Here is a 14,349-nt window from a genome sequence, read left to right as displayed (position 1 = left end):
CCAGGTTGGTATGAAGGTTCTCTGTTGGCCTGCTGGGAAGTCTCACTATCTTTTTGCCTTTGCATGGTATCTCTGCTTAAACACATCTGCAAAACCAAATTCAGCTAACATCTTTATGCCAGTGACTCAGATTATCTGCTCTGCACCTTGTCTCTGTGTGAGCAAAAATTTCATTCCTTCTTTCTGGTAGCACTTTTGTAGATGTCTAGCTGTCAGTTCTAGTTCATCATTATTAAAACCTGACTTTTATTCTTATATCTTTCTATACAAACCATGGCCTTCCATTGGTGAAGATCTTGTGCAGTCTTAAATTTCTCCCTTGCTGTGGACACCACTATCTGCTTGCCTTTTGTACAGGATGAAATCTGCGTACTATGTAGGTTTCCATGTCTGCATGATACATACATCTTGCAGATTCTCTCTTTATGGCATTTCTACAGGAGCCACTTTTTATTGATTGGTTTGAATGTGCTGCAACTTGTTTCTCTCTGTCTTTGATAAAAGCAGTTCTGCCCTGTACGTGTTGGTTTGGAAAACCTCTCGCAGAGGTCACTGTCTGAACCATCTTCCTGTGGTTCTGTTTCTCTTTTGGAATCCCACTCTCAGCCCTTAGTTCTTTTTGTTAAGTGTGTGCCTGTTACTAAAGCCTGTAACATCAAAATAACCTTTCAGTGATGGTGAACTCTTTAGTAGCAAAGTTAGCATACACCTATGTTTTGAAGTACATCTGCTCAAGGAGATCATGGTTTTTAACTTGGGCAGCAAGTTAAGATTTTAAGATTTTGATTATTTTGGATTTTTAAGAATTTGACTTGCATGAAGAAAAATTATTCTGAGTTAACTAAGGAAGGGGCTGAATCTCTGTGGTAGAGGGCTAAATAGGTGAATCTAATCTCCATAAATGAAGGCAGAAGAAGGAAAAGCAGACCTTTGGCAGATGCAGGAAGTGTAATTGGTAAAGACTACAACTTTTTAATATAGTGTCCTGCATCCACTTGGACAGAAAAGAAGTTAGGTTTCAGCTTCCCTTTCCCAGAACTTCCTAATGCAATAGAGGTCATGAGCACACCAGACACTTGGGTCTCTTTTGATGCTACCAGTTTCACCCATTGCAGCTCATTTGGTTACACTTGTCTGACAGTGATGGACAGCGAGCTGCCAGCTCTTTTGCTTCCAAGAGTGTGTCCAGACTACCCCGGTGCCTCAGCCGTGTGGTAAGGAAAGCAGGGGTCTCCCAGACCCGATGGTGCTGCTGGCCGTGCTGGGGGCCGGGCAAAATTCTTTTCCGAGCTCCAGCCACCATCTGCTGGCCGGAGCGGGGCACTGCATGGCCGGGAGCTGCTCACGCTGAGAACAGTGGTTTGCAAGGAGTGCCTTCCCTCAGATCTTCTAAATATTCCATGCTTCGAATAAACTCCATTCTTACTAATTAAAAGTGTGTGAAATGATTTACAGGGCATCACAGTGAATCTTTAATTGAAGAAATCGAGAATACAAGTGTTAAAAAGGGTGGGTAGTTGACTGCTACAATTACTGAACTTTCTACCTAGAGTGTGTTGCTCCTGTCCAGACGAAAATGACTGGATTGGAAATAAAACCTAGGGTGATGAAGTCTCAGTTTTTGTGATCGTGACATTTTATAGAGCAAGGAGATATTAAAAAAGATAATAAGTAGATAATAAATGACATTCTCTCTAGGCACAGTGAAACATGGCTTATTTTCTACCCAGCTAGAGCTGGAGCCAAACTGAAGCCGTTCACACACACAGCCCTGTAAAGTGACGACGCTTGGATCAACTTCCAGTGCAGTTCCAAAGTGGTGAGATGTCATTAAACCAAAGCATTGAGTCTGATTGGATCTCCCTGCTTAGGCAAAGCCTGAACAGACACTGTTTTCTTGTGTATTTCCACTTATTGGGGTGCACAGGGAGTGAAAAGCCCCCTCTTCCATCCGAGGGAAAAGAGATGCAGAGGGAAGAGAGGTGTTCTGCTCCCTGTGGGGACAAAGGGCTCTGCTCAAATTCATCGCGGCTGCCTCCTGCTGGGCACCCACTGGGATTTTGGTAGCTGCAGTGGGCAGAGCGGGAGCATGGAGGGCCTCACACCTCCCCTGGATGTGTGTGGGATGAGGGCTGCCGAAACACATCGTTCTGGTTGCTTCCACATCCAGCACTCCGAGCTGGTGGCTGCTGTCCAAGCTGAGCACTCCGCTGCCTCTTGAAGTCTATAATGTGTTTCCCTCACATTAACAAGGAAAAGACTTTCATGTTGTGTTGCTGTAGAAGTACCAGAAAAGCTAATGTTTTCTCTCATCTAATATTTTGTGTTTAAAAAAAAGTGTCTGACCTCACTGAGGCTGTATTTGAAAGGGATAAGGAGGAAGAAAAAAGTCAAGAGGACCCCAACGCTTTAATTTAGCCAAACAGGCAGGATATCTTGTTTATTGTAAACAAAGGCTCAAATTCTGCTTCCTCGAGGGAGAGAGAGAGGCAAAAATGTCACCAGCTCTCCCCTTTACTGTGCCTGGTGTTGGGAGTGCTGTCACTGGGGTGCACAGCAGCTGAGGGAACTGGTGTTGATCAGTCTGGAAAAGAGGAGGCTCATCAACAACCTGAGTGAGGTCGTAGCGAGATGGGATGTGGCAGTTCTTCCAGGTAACAATAGGATAAGAGGGAATGGTCTTACAGGAATGGTCTTACATTTACCAGGGGGAAGTTGGATATTAGGAAAAATTGCTTCTCAGAAGTAGTGGTGAGGCAGTAGCACAGAATCACAGAATGGCCAGGGTTGGAAGGGACCTCAAGGATCATGAATCTCTAACGTCCCTCCCACAGGCAGGGCCACCAACCTCCACATTTAATATTAGATCAGGCTGCTCAGGGCCCCATCCAACCTGGCCTTGAACACCTCCAGGGACGGGGCATCCACAACCTCTCTGGGCAGCCTGTGCCAGCACCTCACCACTCTCTCTGTAAAGAACTTCCCCCTGACATCCAATCTAAATCTTCCCTTCCTCAACTTAAAACTATTTCCCCTTGTCCTGCTATTAGCTACCCTTGTAAAGAGTTGATTCCCCTTCTGTTTATAGACTCCCTATAGGTATACTGAAAGGCTGCAATGAGGTCATCCTGCAGCCTTCTTTTCTTCAGGCTGAACAAGCCCGGCTCCCTCAGCCTGTCTTCATACAGGAGCTGCTCCAGCCCTCCGATCATCGTTGTGGCCCTCCTCTGGGCCCTCTCTGACAGTTCTGTCCTTCTGTGGAGTACTGTGACACAGTACTCCAAATGGGGCCTCACAGGAGTGGAGTAGAGGGGAACAGTCACCTCCCTGTCCCTGTTAGCCACCCCTCTTTTGATGCAGCCCAGGATACCATTTGCTTTTCGAGCTGCAAGAGCACACTGCTGGCTCATGTTAAGCTTTTCATCCATCAGGACCCCTAGGTCTTTCTTTGCAGGGATGCTCTCAAGGACCGCTCCTTCCAGTCTGTATGGATGCCTGGGATTCCTCCAGCCCAAGTGTAAAACTCTGCACTTTGCTGTGTTGAACCTCATTCGGTTCATCCAGGCCCACCTTTCAAGCCTATTGAGGTCCATCTGAATGGCATCCCTTCCTTCCACCATGTCAACTGCACCACTCAGCTTGATGTCGTCAGCAAACTTGCTGAGGGTGCACTCAATTCTGTCATCGATGTCATTGATAAAGATGTTAAAGAGCACCGGTCCCAAGACAGACCCCTGGGGAATGCCGCTCGTTACCGGCCTCCACCTGGACGTAGAGCCATTGATGACCACCCTCTGTCTGCAGTGTTTCAACCAGTTTCTTATCCATGGGGTGGTCCACCCATCAAATCCACATCCCTCCAATCTGGAGATAAGGATGTGGTGGGGGACCAGGGAGGTGGTGGAACACGTCCACCATCCCTGGGGGGGTTCAAGAGCCGTGTGGATGTAGCTCAGAGGGAGATGGGCAGCAGGTGTGGTGGGCATGGGTCAGCTGTTGGACTAGGTGATCTTAGAGGTCTTTTCCAACCTTAACGATTTTGTGGTTCCATGAAATAAACGTCAGGCTGCTGCTAGGTGCATGAGGATACTGCTTGTCAGTTGCTTAAACTGCTCTTAACTTCTAGCGTTTAGAACAGCAGCACTTTGTGTAAACAATGTCATTTTGATGAATAGCAAAAATGTTCTCCCTTATGTTGATTTTTTTTCCAATTTTTTTTTTTTTAGTCTATCTGTTTCATTTCTGAGGACTGACTCCTTTTTTTTTTTTTTTTTTTTTTAGGAGTATTATCTTGTAAGGAAGCAAAGCCTTGAATGTTAATTTGTTGTTTTTGTTCCTCCTCTGTCCTGCCTGTGTTTTGATCTGTAATAGCTTGCAGACCATATTCTGGTATTTTATGAATCATACACAGTCATGCAATTTAGAGGTTAGGAAACTGTGATGGCGATTTATGTTAAAATTATATAATTTTTTTCTAAGTTATGTTACCCGTAAGATGTTTACATTATCTTTTCTTGCACCTATTGCCTAATGGTTATGGTGGCCAAAACTTACTCATCTCATCACTGGCAAGGAGCAAATAATAGGAAGATACTTCCAAACCAGGCTGCTTTGGTTTTCCATTTATTTACAAGGTTTTAAATTACAGTTAGGAAGTTCCAGTTCTGTCCCCCCTCTTACACTCCCTAACCTCCCTCCCTCTCTCTTCTCCCCCTTCCCCTCCCCAGTAGTCAGGCTTAAGGCTCTTGTTTCCCCAAAACTGCTGAATGGTAGGGGTTTACTCTCAGTGATTCACTGAGTGTTGTGCCTGCCTGCAGGATGGGGTTGTGTGGTCTTACCTCTCTGACAAGTGCCAGAGCCCACTTTGGGAAATCAAGGAGAGGATGTGGCCTGGAGCGAATAGGAAAGCTGAGATCTCTGAGACCTTTCTCCTTGAACAGAAACAAGCAGTAATATTTCTCTGTTCTGTCTCAACTGACTTTATCTCGAGAGTTCAGTGTAGCCTGATATTAATATAAGATAAGAGCTTAGAAGTTTTCACGTCTTCAAACAAACATTTCTTTTGTGCTGTGCTAACATTTATCTTTATAGATATTCTGACTGCTCAAAACTTTTTTCCGTGAAATAAAAAAGATTACAAAATTGATTCACTTGATAAGGAAGTTGAGGTGAGATTCCTAAGCAGAATTTGGTAACAGATTCCAACAGTTGAGTTTTCACGAAGCACCTGGAATTTAAAGGTCAGGCTGATGGCTGAACATCTTACTCTCTGTATATATCTAAGATCACTTATCACCTGCACATTTCTAGGTTTTGCTGACCAGATTGTTGAGCAGAGATTTTATTGATTACAGTGATATAATTAGGAAATTAATGTGTTGTAGCAGGTAGTAGCAAATTCTTAATTAATTCAGCTACCTAATCATTAACCTAATTAATGATGACCAGATTTCAGAGACTGTAGTGATTGTGAGCATGGATTTCGTTTCCCTTGCTTTCCTTCTGTCTCAGATGTTTTTGGAAGAATATGTTTATGCTATGGCAACAAGAACTTTGGTGTGTTTCTTTCTCTTTCAATTTCTTTTATTCTTTCAGCACCCTCTGTTTTATTCTTTCAAAAATGATTGGGTTGAATCAGGCAGGATAAAGTGTTGAAAGAGATGCTTGTTTGCCTGCTGCTTTTTAAAATTAGTTTAACTTATAGCTTAACTTATATCTGCTGCTTACTATTACTTTTACACAGTAACCTGAGTGAAAATCTGGGGAAGGAAGCCAGAAAAGGGTGGCAGTACCCACAGATATGAGTCAGTGACTGAAAAATTGTGTCCCTATCTGTGGGTAATTCTAGCTCTGTTTACAGTCACGGTATCTCTGGTTCTGTAACATGTGTGTGTTTTTTTTTTTTCTTAAGTCATTTTGCTGATATTCTGAAGTTTGCTCTATACTACAGGGAGAAGTGTTACTATGGCTTGTGATTATATCAATTTTTGTTCAGTCTCTGAGCAGGACTAGGGAAGTGATCCCACCCTTGTACTCAGCACTGGTGAGGCCTCACCTCGAGTACTGTGTTCAGTTTTGGGATCGTCAGTACAGAAAGGACACTGAGATGCTGAAGCAGGTCCGAAGAAGAGCAACAAGGCTTGTGAAGGGCTTGGAGAATATGTTCCAGAGGAGAGACTGAAGGAACTGGGGCTGTTTAGTCTGGGGAAGAGGGGGCTGAGGGGAGACCTTACTGCTCTCTTCCACTATCTGAAAGGTGATTGTAGTGAGAGCAGGGTTGGTCTCTTCTCACTGGTGACAGGTGGCAGGACGAGGGGAAATGGCCTCAAGTTGCTCTAGGGGAGGTTTAGGTTGGATATCAGGAAAAACTTCTTTACAGAAAGGGTTGTAAAGCTCTGGAATAGGCTCCCCAAGGGCTGGTTGAGTCACCATTCCTGAATGTGTTTAAAAGCCATTTGGATGTGGTGCTCAGGGACATGATTTAGCAGAGGGCTGTTAGGGTAGGATGGTTAGGTCGTGGTTGGACTCTATGATCTGTAAGGTCTTTTCCAACCTGAGCAATTCTATGATTCTGGAGGCAACATCTTTTATGTGGCTGCCTGCCACAGGAGATTAGCATTGACTTCCTATCTTATATTATTGTGATGGAAGAAGAGTTTTAAATAGCTAGTGTTACAGGTGGTTAGAACAGTCTGTTCAATTCTTTAATATGTAGGCCATAACTTTTAACAAGAATTCCTATTGTAATCTTTACAATATAAAATCTTCATTCTTTCTTTTGTTCGTAAAATGAATCTTTTTTGATAGGTAACAGCAGTCCCTCTCTTTTTCTCCCTCTCTTGAATGTGGATAGAAACAGATCTATTTTTTTTGTTTCAATATCTGCATCAAAGCATTCAATTAACAGAATATAGGTACCTGCTCTTAATTTCTCTTCATCGAAATAACATACATTTTAAAGGAAACAGTGCCATCTGTTTTTGGATAATAAAGCCTATGCCCAAAGAGAGGGAAATTTTGTATCGAGAATGCTGGTGATCTGTTCTTTCATTCATAAGCAAGCCTCAAACACTATACTAGTTTAAAATAATATGTCTGAGTTAGCAGTCACAGTTTCTTTAAAGCATGATTTATCTTAAATGTGGTAAATGTACACAATTGGATTCTTGGCTACCTATTTTTTTTGTGTGTGTTTATTTGATTCTTCCTTGTTTATACTACTTACAAGTTGCTTTTCAAGAGTTAATCAAAGGAAAATGAAATTTCAGTTCCTTACTTGCAATTTAATTTTCATCACGCTATCATCCCAGGTAGCTGTGCTGATGCTATGAAGGCATCAGTGTAGACCAGTCAAAATGTGATGGGCCTGTACTGACACACAGATTGTAATGAAAATAGTTTCTTGTCTCTTAATCTTGAAATACCTTTTGATTTAATCTTTGGGATGATCTGAGGTTGCAATGTTGCTGTCTGGCCACCAGATAGAGACTGGTGTTTGCAAAATTGGGTGGTTGTTTTATTGTTTTGTGTTATTGAAAGTTCTTCAAAGCCAAGGGGGAAATTGGTATTACCCTAATGATAAAAAAAAAAAATAAAAATGTTGCTATGTAGATTGGGTAAAGACCACTTTGTTTCATAGTCTTCATTATCAGAAAGGAAGGGAGCACGAGACTGAAGAAGAATCTTAGAAGAAGAGAATGTTGTACGTTTTTCAATATAGCGAGGAAGAAAAAAAAGGTCAAATCCCTCTCCTCTCCTACTCCAAACTTTCTTAAGAAAAGAAATTTGATTTCTAAATTAGAAAACAAACATGAACACTTATCCTACAAATTCCTTTTCCAAATCGGAGCAATCTAACGTCTGAATAGTTAACCTGGACTATTGAGTTCTTCTGTACATAAACCATCTCCTCAAAACATAACCTGCAGTAACAGAGGCTGGTCGTATCAGCCTAGGTCAGATAGAAGTCTCTGCAAATATATGTGTGCCAGACTCTTTTACTGGCAAATCTACCCGTATTTCCATGTTCCAATCATCTCTTTAAATCAAATTCAGAAATTAAAGGGGACTCTTGCATGTGAAAAGCCTCTAACAGTGTTGGTTGTGATTAGGACTGGATGCTGTTTAGGTTTCTAGCATTGCAGCATAAGTACCAAAAATGATCATTTTTAGGTGTGATCTGTACAACGATTAAAATTTGTTTGGCAGATGAGAGGAAGAAACAAAAATATTGTGGAAACATCAAATTATTTGTTTAGAAAATTTTATAACACCTTCCTGATATTTACGAAATGGTCATGTGCTTGTAGTAAAAAAGAATTAAGGGGGAATTAATTTAATAAGCCTGCTGAAAGGAAATTGGTGGTAGAGGGCGTATCCAAAAGTGAATGATTAGTGTAAACATCTAGAGCATGACTTGGGTTAAAATTCCCTGGAGGAAGTTTAAGTTTATTACACTGTCTCTGAGAAACAGTCTCTAATCTGAAAGGCTTAAAGTCAGCAGTCTCACATGTGTGTAGAAATGTTATGTGGACATATTCTGAGAGGTGTGCACCAGAGCTTTGAATTGCAGTTCAAGCTCCACAGAGTGCAGCAGTTGGGAGTCGTGGCCTTATGCAGATGCAAGGTGGTTACTGACAGCTTCTTGGCTTTTTTTGTACTCTCTCTTCAGCTCATTCACAAACTCTCTCAGTCTCTTGCTCTCTGTCTCCTTTGTTCTCTTTTGTTCTCATGAGTTATTTCCATGGCTGCCTGTCTACAGGAGAGCATGAGCTAACCTTTCCAGTGTGGTTGTTTTGGGTGCCTGGGTTCAGATCCAATTTCAGATATCCAAAAATTTCAGATACCCAAACTCTCTTTAATGCTTCTGTTGGTAAGAACTTTTTGAGGTTAATTAAATTGATTAAATTAAAAATATAAACATAATTTTGTTTGGTCATCGTAGGGGGGTGGAGGAGGAAGAGCTATTTGTACAGCCACAGTCCTAAGTATTAAGTAATACTGTAAAAGAAAGAGAAGTGATTATGCTTTTCCAGTTCCTTTATTAGCTCAGCAATAGTTACATATTAACCAGTTTCATTATTTTTGTTGATGGCTTGTGCTCTTTGCATAGCTCTGCAGGGGGGTGACTATGAGTTCAGCTATAATGGGAGGCAGCAGATGAGATTAAGCAAGTGGAAGTGAAGAGGGTTATGAGCCTGAGTGTATTTGTTGAGGTGAGATGAGGTGATGTGAGATGAGAATTGTACAGCTGAGGTGTGGTGGCTCTTTTAGCATTAAGGAAGTGAAAGGAACTTTAACACATTAAACAAGCTTTTCCCTGCATGGTTGAACTTGCTGTGGGGTTTGTTGTCAATGAGAAGAGAGGGAATGGGGGAAGACAAGCTTTGGGACCAGTTGCACCGGCTAAAACTCCTCAGTCCCAGCTCCCCATCCAACACACTGTGTGAGACAGAGAAGTTGATAGTTTGCCTTGTGGTACATTTGCACTGTTAGGTAAGTATATGCTGAACAGTTAGTCAGCTTTAGCCAAATGACATGGTTTGTGGCTTAAGTTTTTTTCTGTTTTATCTGGTGGCAGTAATCACCTCTAGCTTCACACTTGAATCTTTTCAGGAACTTTGTTCAAACAAATCCTGAGGAGCAATGGCAGTTGAGTGGTAGATGCAGAATCTGTATGGGGCATGTCTGCAAGGAAAAAAGAGGCACACGAATAAGTGTGTCACACAGAAGTCTTATGGCTTTACGATACTAATACCAAAAAATACCCTGCTGTTGAACATGTTGATGTTTGAGAAGTAATCAGTGTTAGGAAACACAACTGAGCAGTGTAATCGTCTTTTCTGGGATGTTTTTAAACTTCAAAAGTTGGTATGGTTTTCATGGGCACACTTGAGATTTCTTTGGGTTTATATATATTTTTTAAACTTGATATTGCAAAGCACAGTAGGTCTGAGTTTCTTGATTTGGAATGTAATGTAGTTTCAATGTGGCAAATTGTCGCAGTTCTTCAACAGTTACTAACTTCCATTTGTGATTTTAATGCAGCTAAACATCAAATAAAGTTCATATATCAGCCATGAAGGTAGAGCAGTAACATCAGCTTGAATCTGTGTAATCAAATAATTGTATTTGTACTGTATTTTTAACTAAAGGAAAGACTGTAGGGATTAAGCCAGTTAGGTATACTGACAAGGGATATGTGTTTGGATATTTATTGATTGATTCATTGATCAGGAAATTAAAAAGTAACTGGACTAAATGTTATTTTCTTTGAATTCTGTATTTGTTTTTGTCCGTGTGTCATCAAGAATATGTCACATTGAAGTAGCTCACTTTTGTGAGGAAAATCTTGGTTTGGTGGATGAATTCTATATAATTGAAGTCCTGCTTTTTCTAATATATCTAATATTGTCACATTACAGAGGCGGATGCCCCAAACTTTCCGTGATCCAGCTACTGCTCCTTTGAGGAAACTCTCTGTAGATTTGATTAAAACATACAAGCATATTAATGAGGTAATGGGTCCAGCTATCTTTGTAACGTGTGTTGATAGGAAGTTTTTGTTTGAAATAAGTTATTAAGTGTATTTTCTGTGAATCATACCATGTTCTCTACTGGCATTATTTTGGATTTGTCTTGCAGAGTAAAGTTCTTTGTCTGTAAATCTTTTTATTAAATCTGAAGTGCCTGCAAAGAACAGAAGTATATTAATACCCTGTTGTATCGTGTCCCAAGAGAATAGTTTGTTCCCATATGTGGAGTAGAGTAAAAAAAATTTTTGAAATACAGTTGGCTCTAAATAACTGTGTATTTTCAAAGCTAGTTAAGTATTGGGATACTTTCGTTTCTAAGCCTGATTCCTTGCAAGTTCTGAAAACATGCCTAAAGATGTTAAATTCTTAGAAAAAAGTTAGAAATTCATCTCAAGAAAATATTCTTATTTAATTTTCCTTCTGATTATTCATTGAACATTTAAGACTTGTGAAGAGATGAGAAAAATGATAGTTCCTCTCTGCAGGTCTCATTTTAAGTCTTTGATGTCATGGTCCTCATTGCAGTCCAGCCAATAAGATTTTTTTTATCCTGGATATGACTTTCTATTGCTTTATGAAGAAACTCTTAAGTTTTTCTGATGTTTCATAAAAAAGTAAAGAGTGGCACAAACTTTTTTTAGCTCATCTTGAAACCTTTATGAATGTATCTAGAGAATCGTATTTTTCTTTCAGCATACCAAGTCATATTTCAAAAATCACAGGGTAAGGTACATGGTGATTACAATGAAAGCTATTTCCATGAACACATGCTCTAAAAGGTGCTCTCTTAAGCAATATACTTTTTGTTACTTACTTCAGGTTTACTATGCAAAAAAAAAACGGCGGCATCAACAGGGCCAAGGAGATGATTCCAGTCACAAAAAGGAGCGAAAAGTTTACAATGATGGCTATGATGATGACAACTATGACTATATTGTAAAAAATGGGGAGAAGTGGATGGATCGTTATGAAATTGACTCTTTAATAGGCAAAGGATCCTTTGGACAGGTAATAAATACATCTATCAGCTGTACAACCTCTAATTCATGTGAAAGATTATATACATATCATTTGATGTTGTGTACCTGTGCATTTTGAAATTCAGCTCTCAATTATATTTTTGGCTGAATGTTGAATACTCGGGTTGAGAAGTTGCTCTTATTTTTTCGGCTTTTGTCTTTCAGGTTGTAAAAGCTTATGATCGAGTGGAACAGGAATGGGTGGCTATCAAAATAATAAAAAACAAGAAAGCTTTCTTAAACCAAGCCCAGATTGAAGTGCGACTGCTTGAGCTTATGAACAAACATGACACTGAGATGAAGTACTATATAGGTATTCATATAGTTTTTCTTAATATTTATTTAATCAAACTGTGAATATTTTATATCTCGCCATATAGCGCACAATGCTGCAACTAATGTTTTTGATGCTAACAAAATGAAAAAAAAATAATACAACTTTTAATAGTGGCATTCACTTTGTATAATCAAGATGTCATTTTGCAGTAGGACCACATTCAGAAGAAAAATACATGAAATGCTTTGGGATAACCAACTTGGTATTTATTCTGTAACATTCAGACCTTCTGTAGAGCTTTTTAAGGATATGGACCCTAAAACAAGTTCCCACAGTCTAGCTTTTTTACAGAAGCTGTAGTACTTTGCATGTTTCCTACTACTTTTAGTATGTTTCAAGTTATCTAGAAAACTTCGTGGATAAAAGGATGTGTGTTTAACGCAAAACAGTGCTATACAGTAGTTTTATGTCTACCTTGATAATTATTTCTTTATTTTTGCATGTTGAAAAGCTTAAAATCTTGTTTAACAAAGTAGAGATAAAATTTTTAAACGTTTAGACTTGCCCATTGAGATCTCAGAAAGTATTTCCGAGGCTTATACTTCTGACTGTTACTGTAGATTGGCGTGCTGTTCCCTGAGGTTGTTATTAACATGCTACTTGAACTTCTTAGTAAGAATGAAATGAAGTCAGTTCAAGTAAAAAGTTTATTAAATCCTGTCCTCTGGAGTGAAGTATTTGGCAAAAATATGATGGAAAGAAAGCATATTGTAATGCGAAATGGAGAACTGTGAGAAAGAATAATTAAAGACAATGAAACTGTTTTTAAATATCCTTTATCTTTGTAGATGCTGAAATACTAATGGCTGTACTAATATTGCTAATATTTAATTCTGTAGTTCAGAAAGAAATTTTTGAAATAATGTTAGTACACGCATATTAAATTATTACCTGATGACTATTCAGTTACATTTTGGTAATTTATAGACTATTATCTTCATAATGCATTATATAAATACATTATGTAAATATATTTATGTATTTTAAATGTTTTCAAGGTATTTCAAATTTATTAGGAACATGCTTATACAAAAGAAAATCTATACTTCATACCCTCCTACCATGAAGAGATGCTTCAAGAGCAAGAAAGCAAGGACCAGTTTCAGATTAACAAGAGCAAATAAACACAATGTAGCCACCACTAAATGAGCTCTTGAAATTTTAATTTTTTAGAATATCTGTAATACCACATGAGATTACCAAAACTTCACATAAACTCACTGTGTGGTTTAACAAAATATGGTTTAATATAGAGCGTTATTTAAAGAAAGAAAAATAAGTTAGAAAAGGAAAAAAAAAAAAGTTCCAATAGTTTTGAACATACAGCTTTTGCTTAGGCAGGCACAACTGATTTCAGTAGTTTTAGGCTTGGATCAATTTGGTTTCTGAATCTGTTAAGGTATATTTGAGTGGTTCCCTTTTTTCTTTACCATGGTATTTAATAAACATGACAGCATTAATAAAAGTTAAATAACTGACACCAAATAGATCATGCTTTGAATGCATACCATGTATTACATGTGTTGTGAAAACTGAGATCTCTTGGTGCTTTGCTGTACAATATTTGTAAATACAGGAACAAAAAATTTCAAACCTGTTTTTTTCAACAAGACTTATTGAAGCATTCAACATATTTTTTTAATAGAAAGATGTCTGTAGGACGTAGAGATTGTTCACCCTTGCATAGACTCCCAGCTGCTTGACACAGTGGTTGAGTGAGGCCGAAAGCACTTGCAAATACTATAATGTACGAGGTGGTGTAAAATGTAGATTTTAGAAGGAACGTGATGAAATTAGAAAACAGGACTGCAGATGTACATTTTTAGCCCAGTTTTTAATGACACAAAGTGAAACTGCTGACGTCTCTTCTAATAGCTTGTTTCCTTCAAATCTAACACAAATATAGGAATGCTTTGAGGTATTTAAGTTCTGTGGTGCCAGAGTAGAGGAGAAACATTCAAATGTAATGTCTCCATTGCAGGAAAAGTCTGGCAGTTATCCTGGCTATTTGAGTCATATAGAAGTTGCATGTAGTACAGATGGCTAAGTAACATGCTGGCAATTACATATTAGTTGGAGCAGGTGGTATTTCTTGCCAATTTGGCAGGTCCAGCAAGCTTAGGTTGGATAGGTGAGGGTTGGAATTAGGTGAAAGAAGGCCACAAGAACCTGGAAAAATGCTGTTGCCTTTAAGGTACGAGGTTACTGGAAATATATTAGGGGTGAGAAAGTACAAAAGATCTAGGTAACGCAGTATTGCAAGAATTAGCACTGGGATCTGATTAATGTTCATAAATACCTAAAGGGAGGTGAGAGGTGAATGGATGAGACCAGGCACTTCTCAGCAATATGTAGTGAAAGGACAAAACCCTGTGGCCTAGAACTTGAACACAGGAAGTTCTGTACTAACATGCAGAGTAACTTCTTTATGGTATGGATGATAAGAGCATTGGAACAG

The 14,349-nt window shown here is 39.3% G+C and overlaps 1 protein-coding gene across 2 annotated transcripts in view; it reads left to right on the top strand.

Moving 5' to 3' along the window:
* Positions 1-14,349, top strand: part of DYRK1A (dual specificity tyrosine phosphorylation regulated kinase 1A) — an 85,322-nt gene that overhangs the window by 62,451 nt on the left and 8,522 nt on the right. For both annotated transcript variants that reach the window (XM_052673806.1, XM_052673807.1), the window contains exons 4-6: positions 10,425-10,517; positions 11,355-11,543; positions 11,720-11,867. In XM_052673806.1, coding sequence (XP_052529766.1) covers positions 10,425-10,517; positions 11,355-11,543; positions 11,720-11,867 — 430 coding nt within the window. The remainder of the gene's footprint in view (positions 1-10,424; positions 10,518-11,354; positions 11,544-11,719; positions 11,868-14,349) is intronic.

This window comes from Tympanuchus pallidicinctus, unplaced genomic scaffold (genome assembly GCF_026119805.1).
Source record: "Tympanuchus pallidicinctus isolate F22 unplaced genomic scaffold, pur_lepc_1.0 scaffold14, whole genome shotgun sequence".
In the NCBI taxonomy this organism is placed as follows: Eukaryota; Metazoa; Chordata; class Aves; order Galliformes; family Phasianidae; genus Tympanuchus; species Tympanuchus pallidicinctus.
Note: the sequence above shows the minus strand (reverse complement) of the source record. Positions and strands in the feature narration are given on the sequence as shown.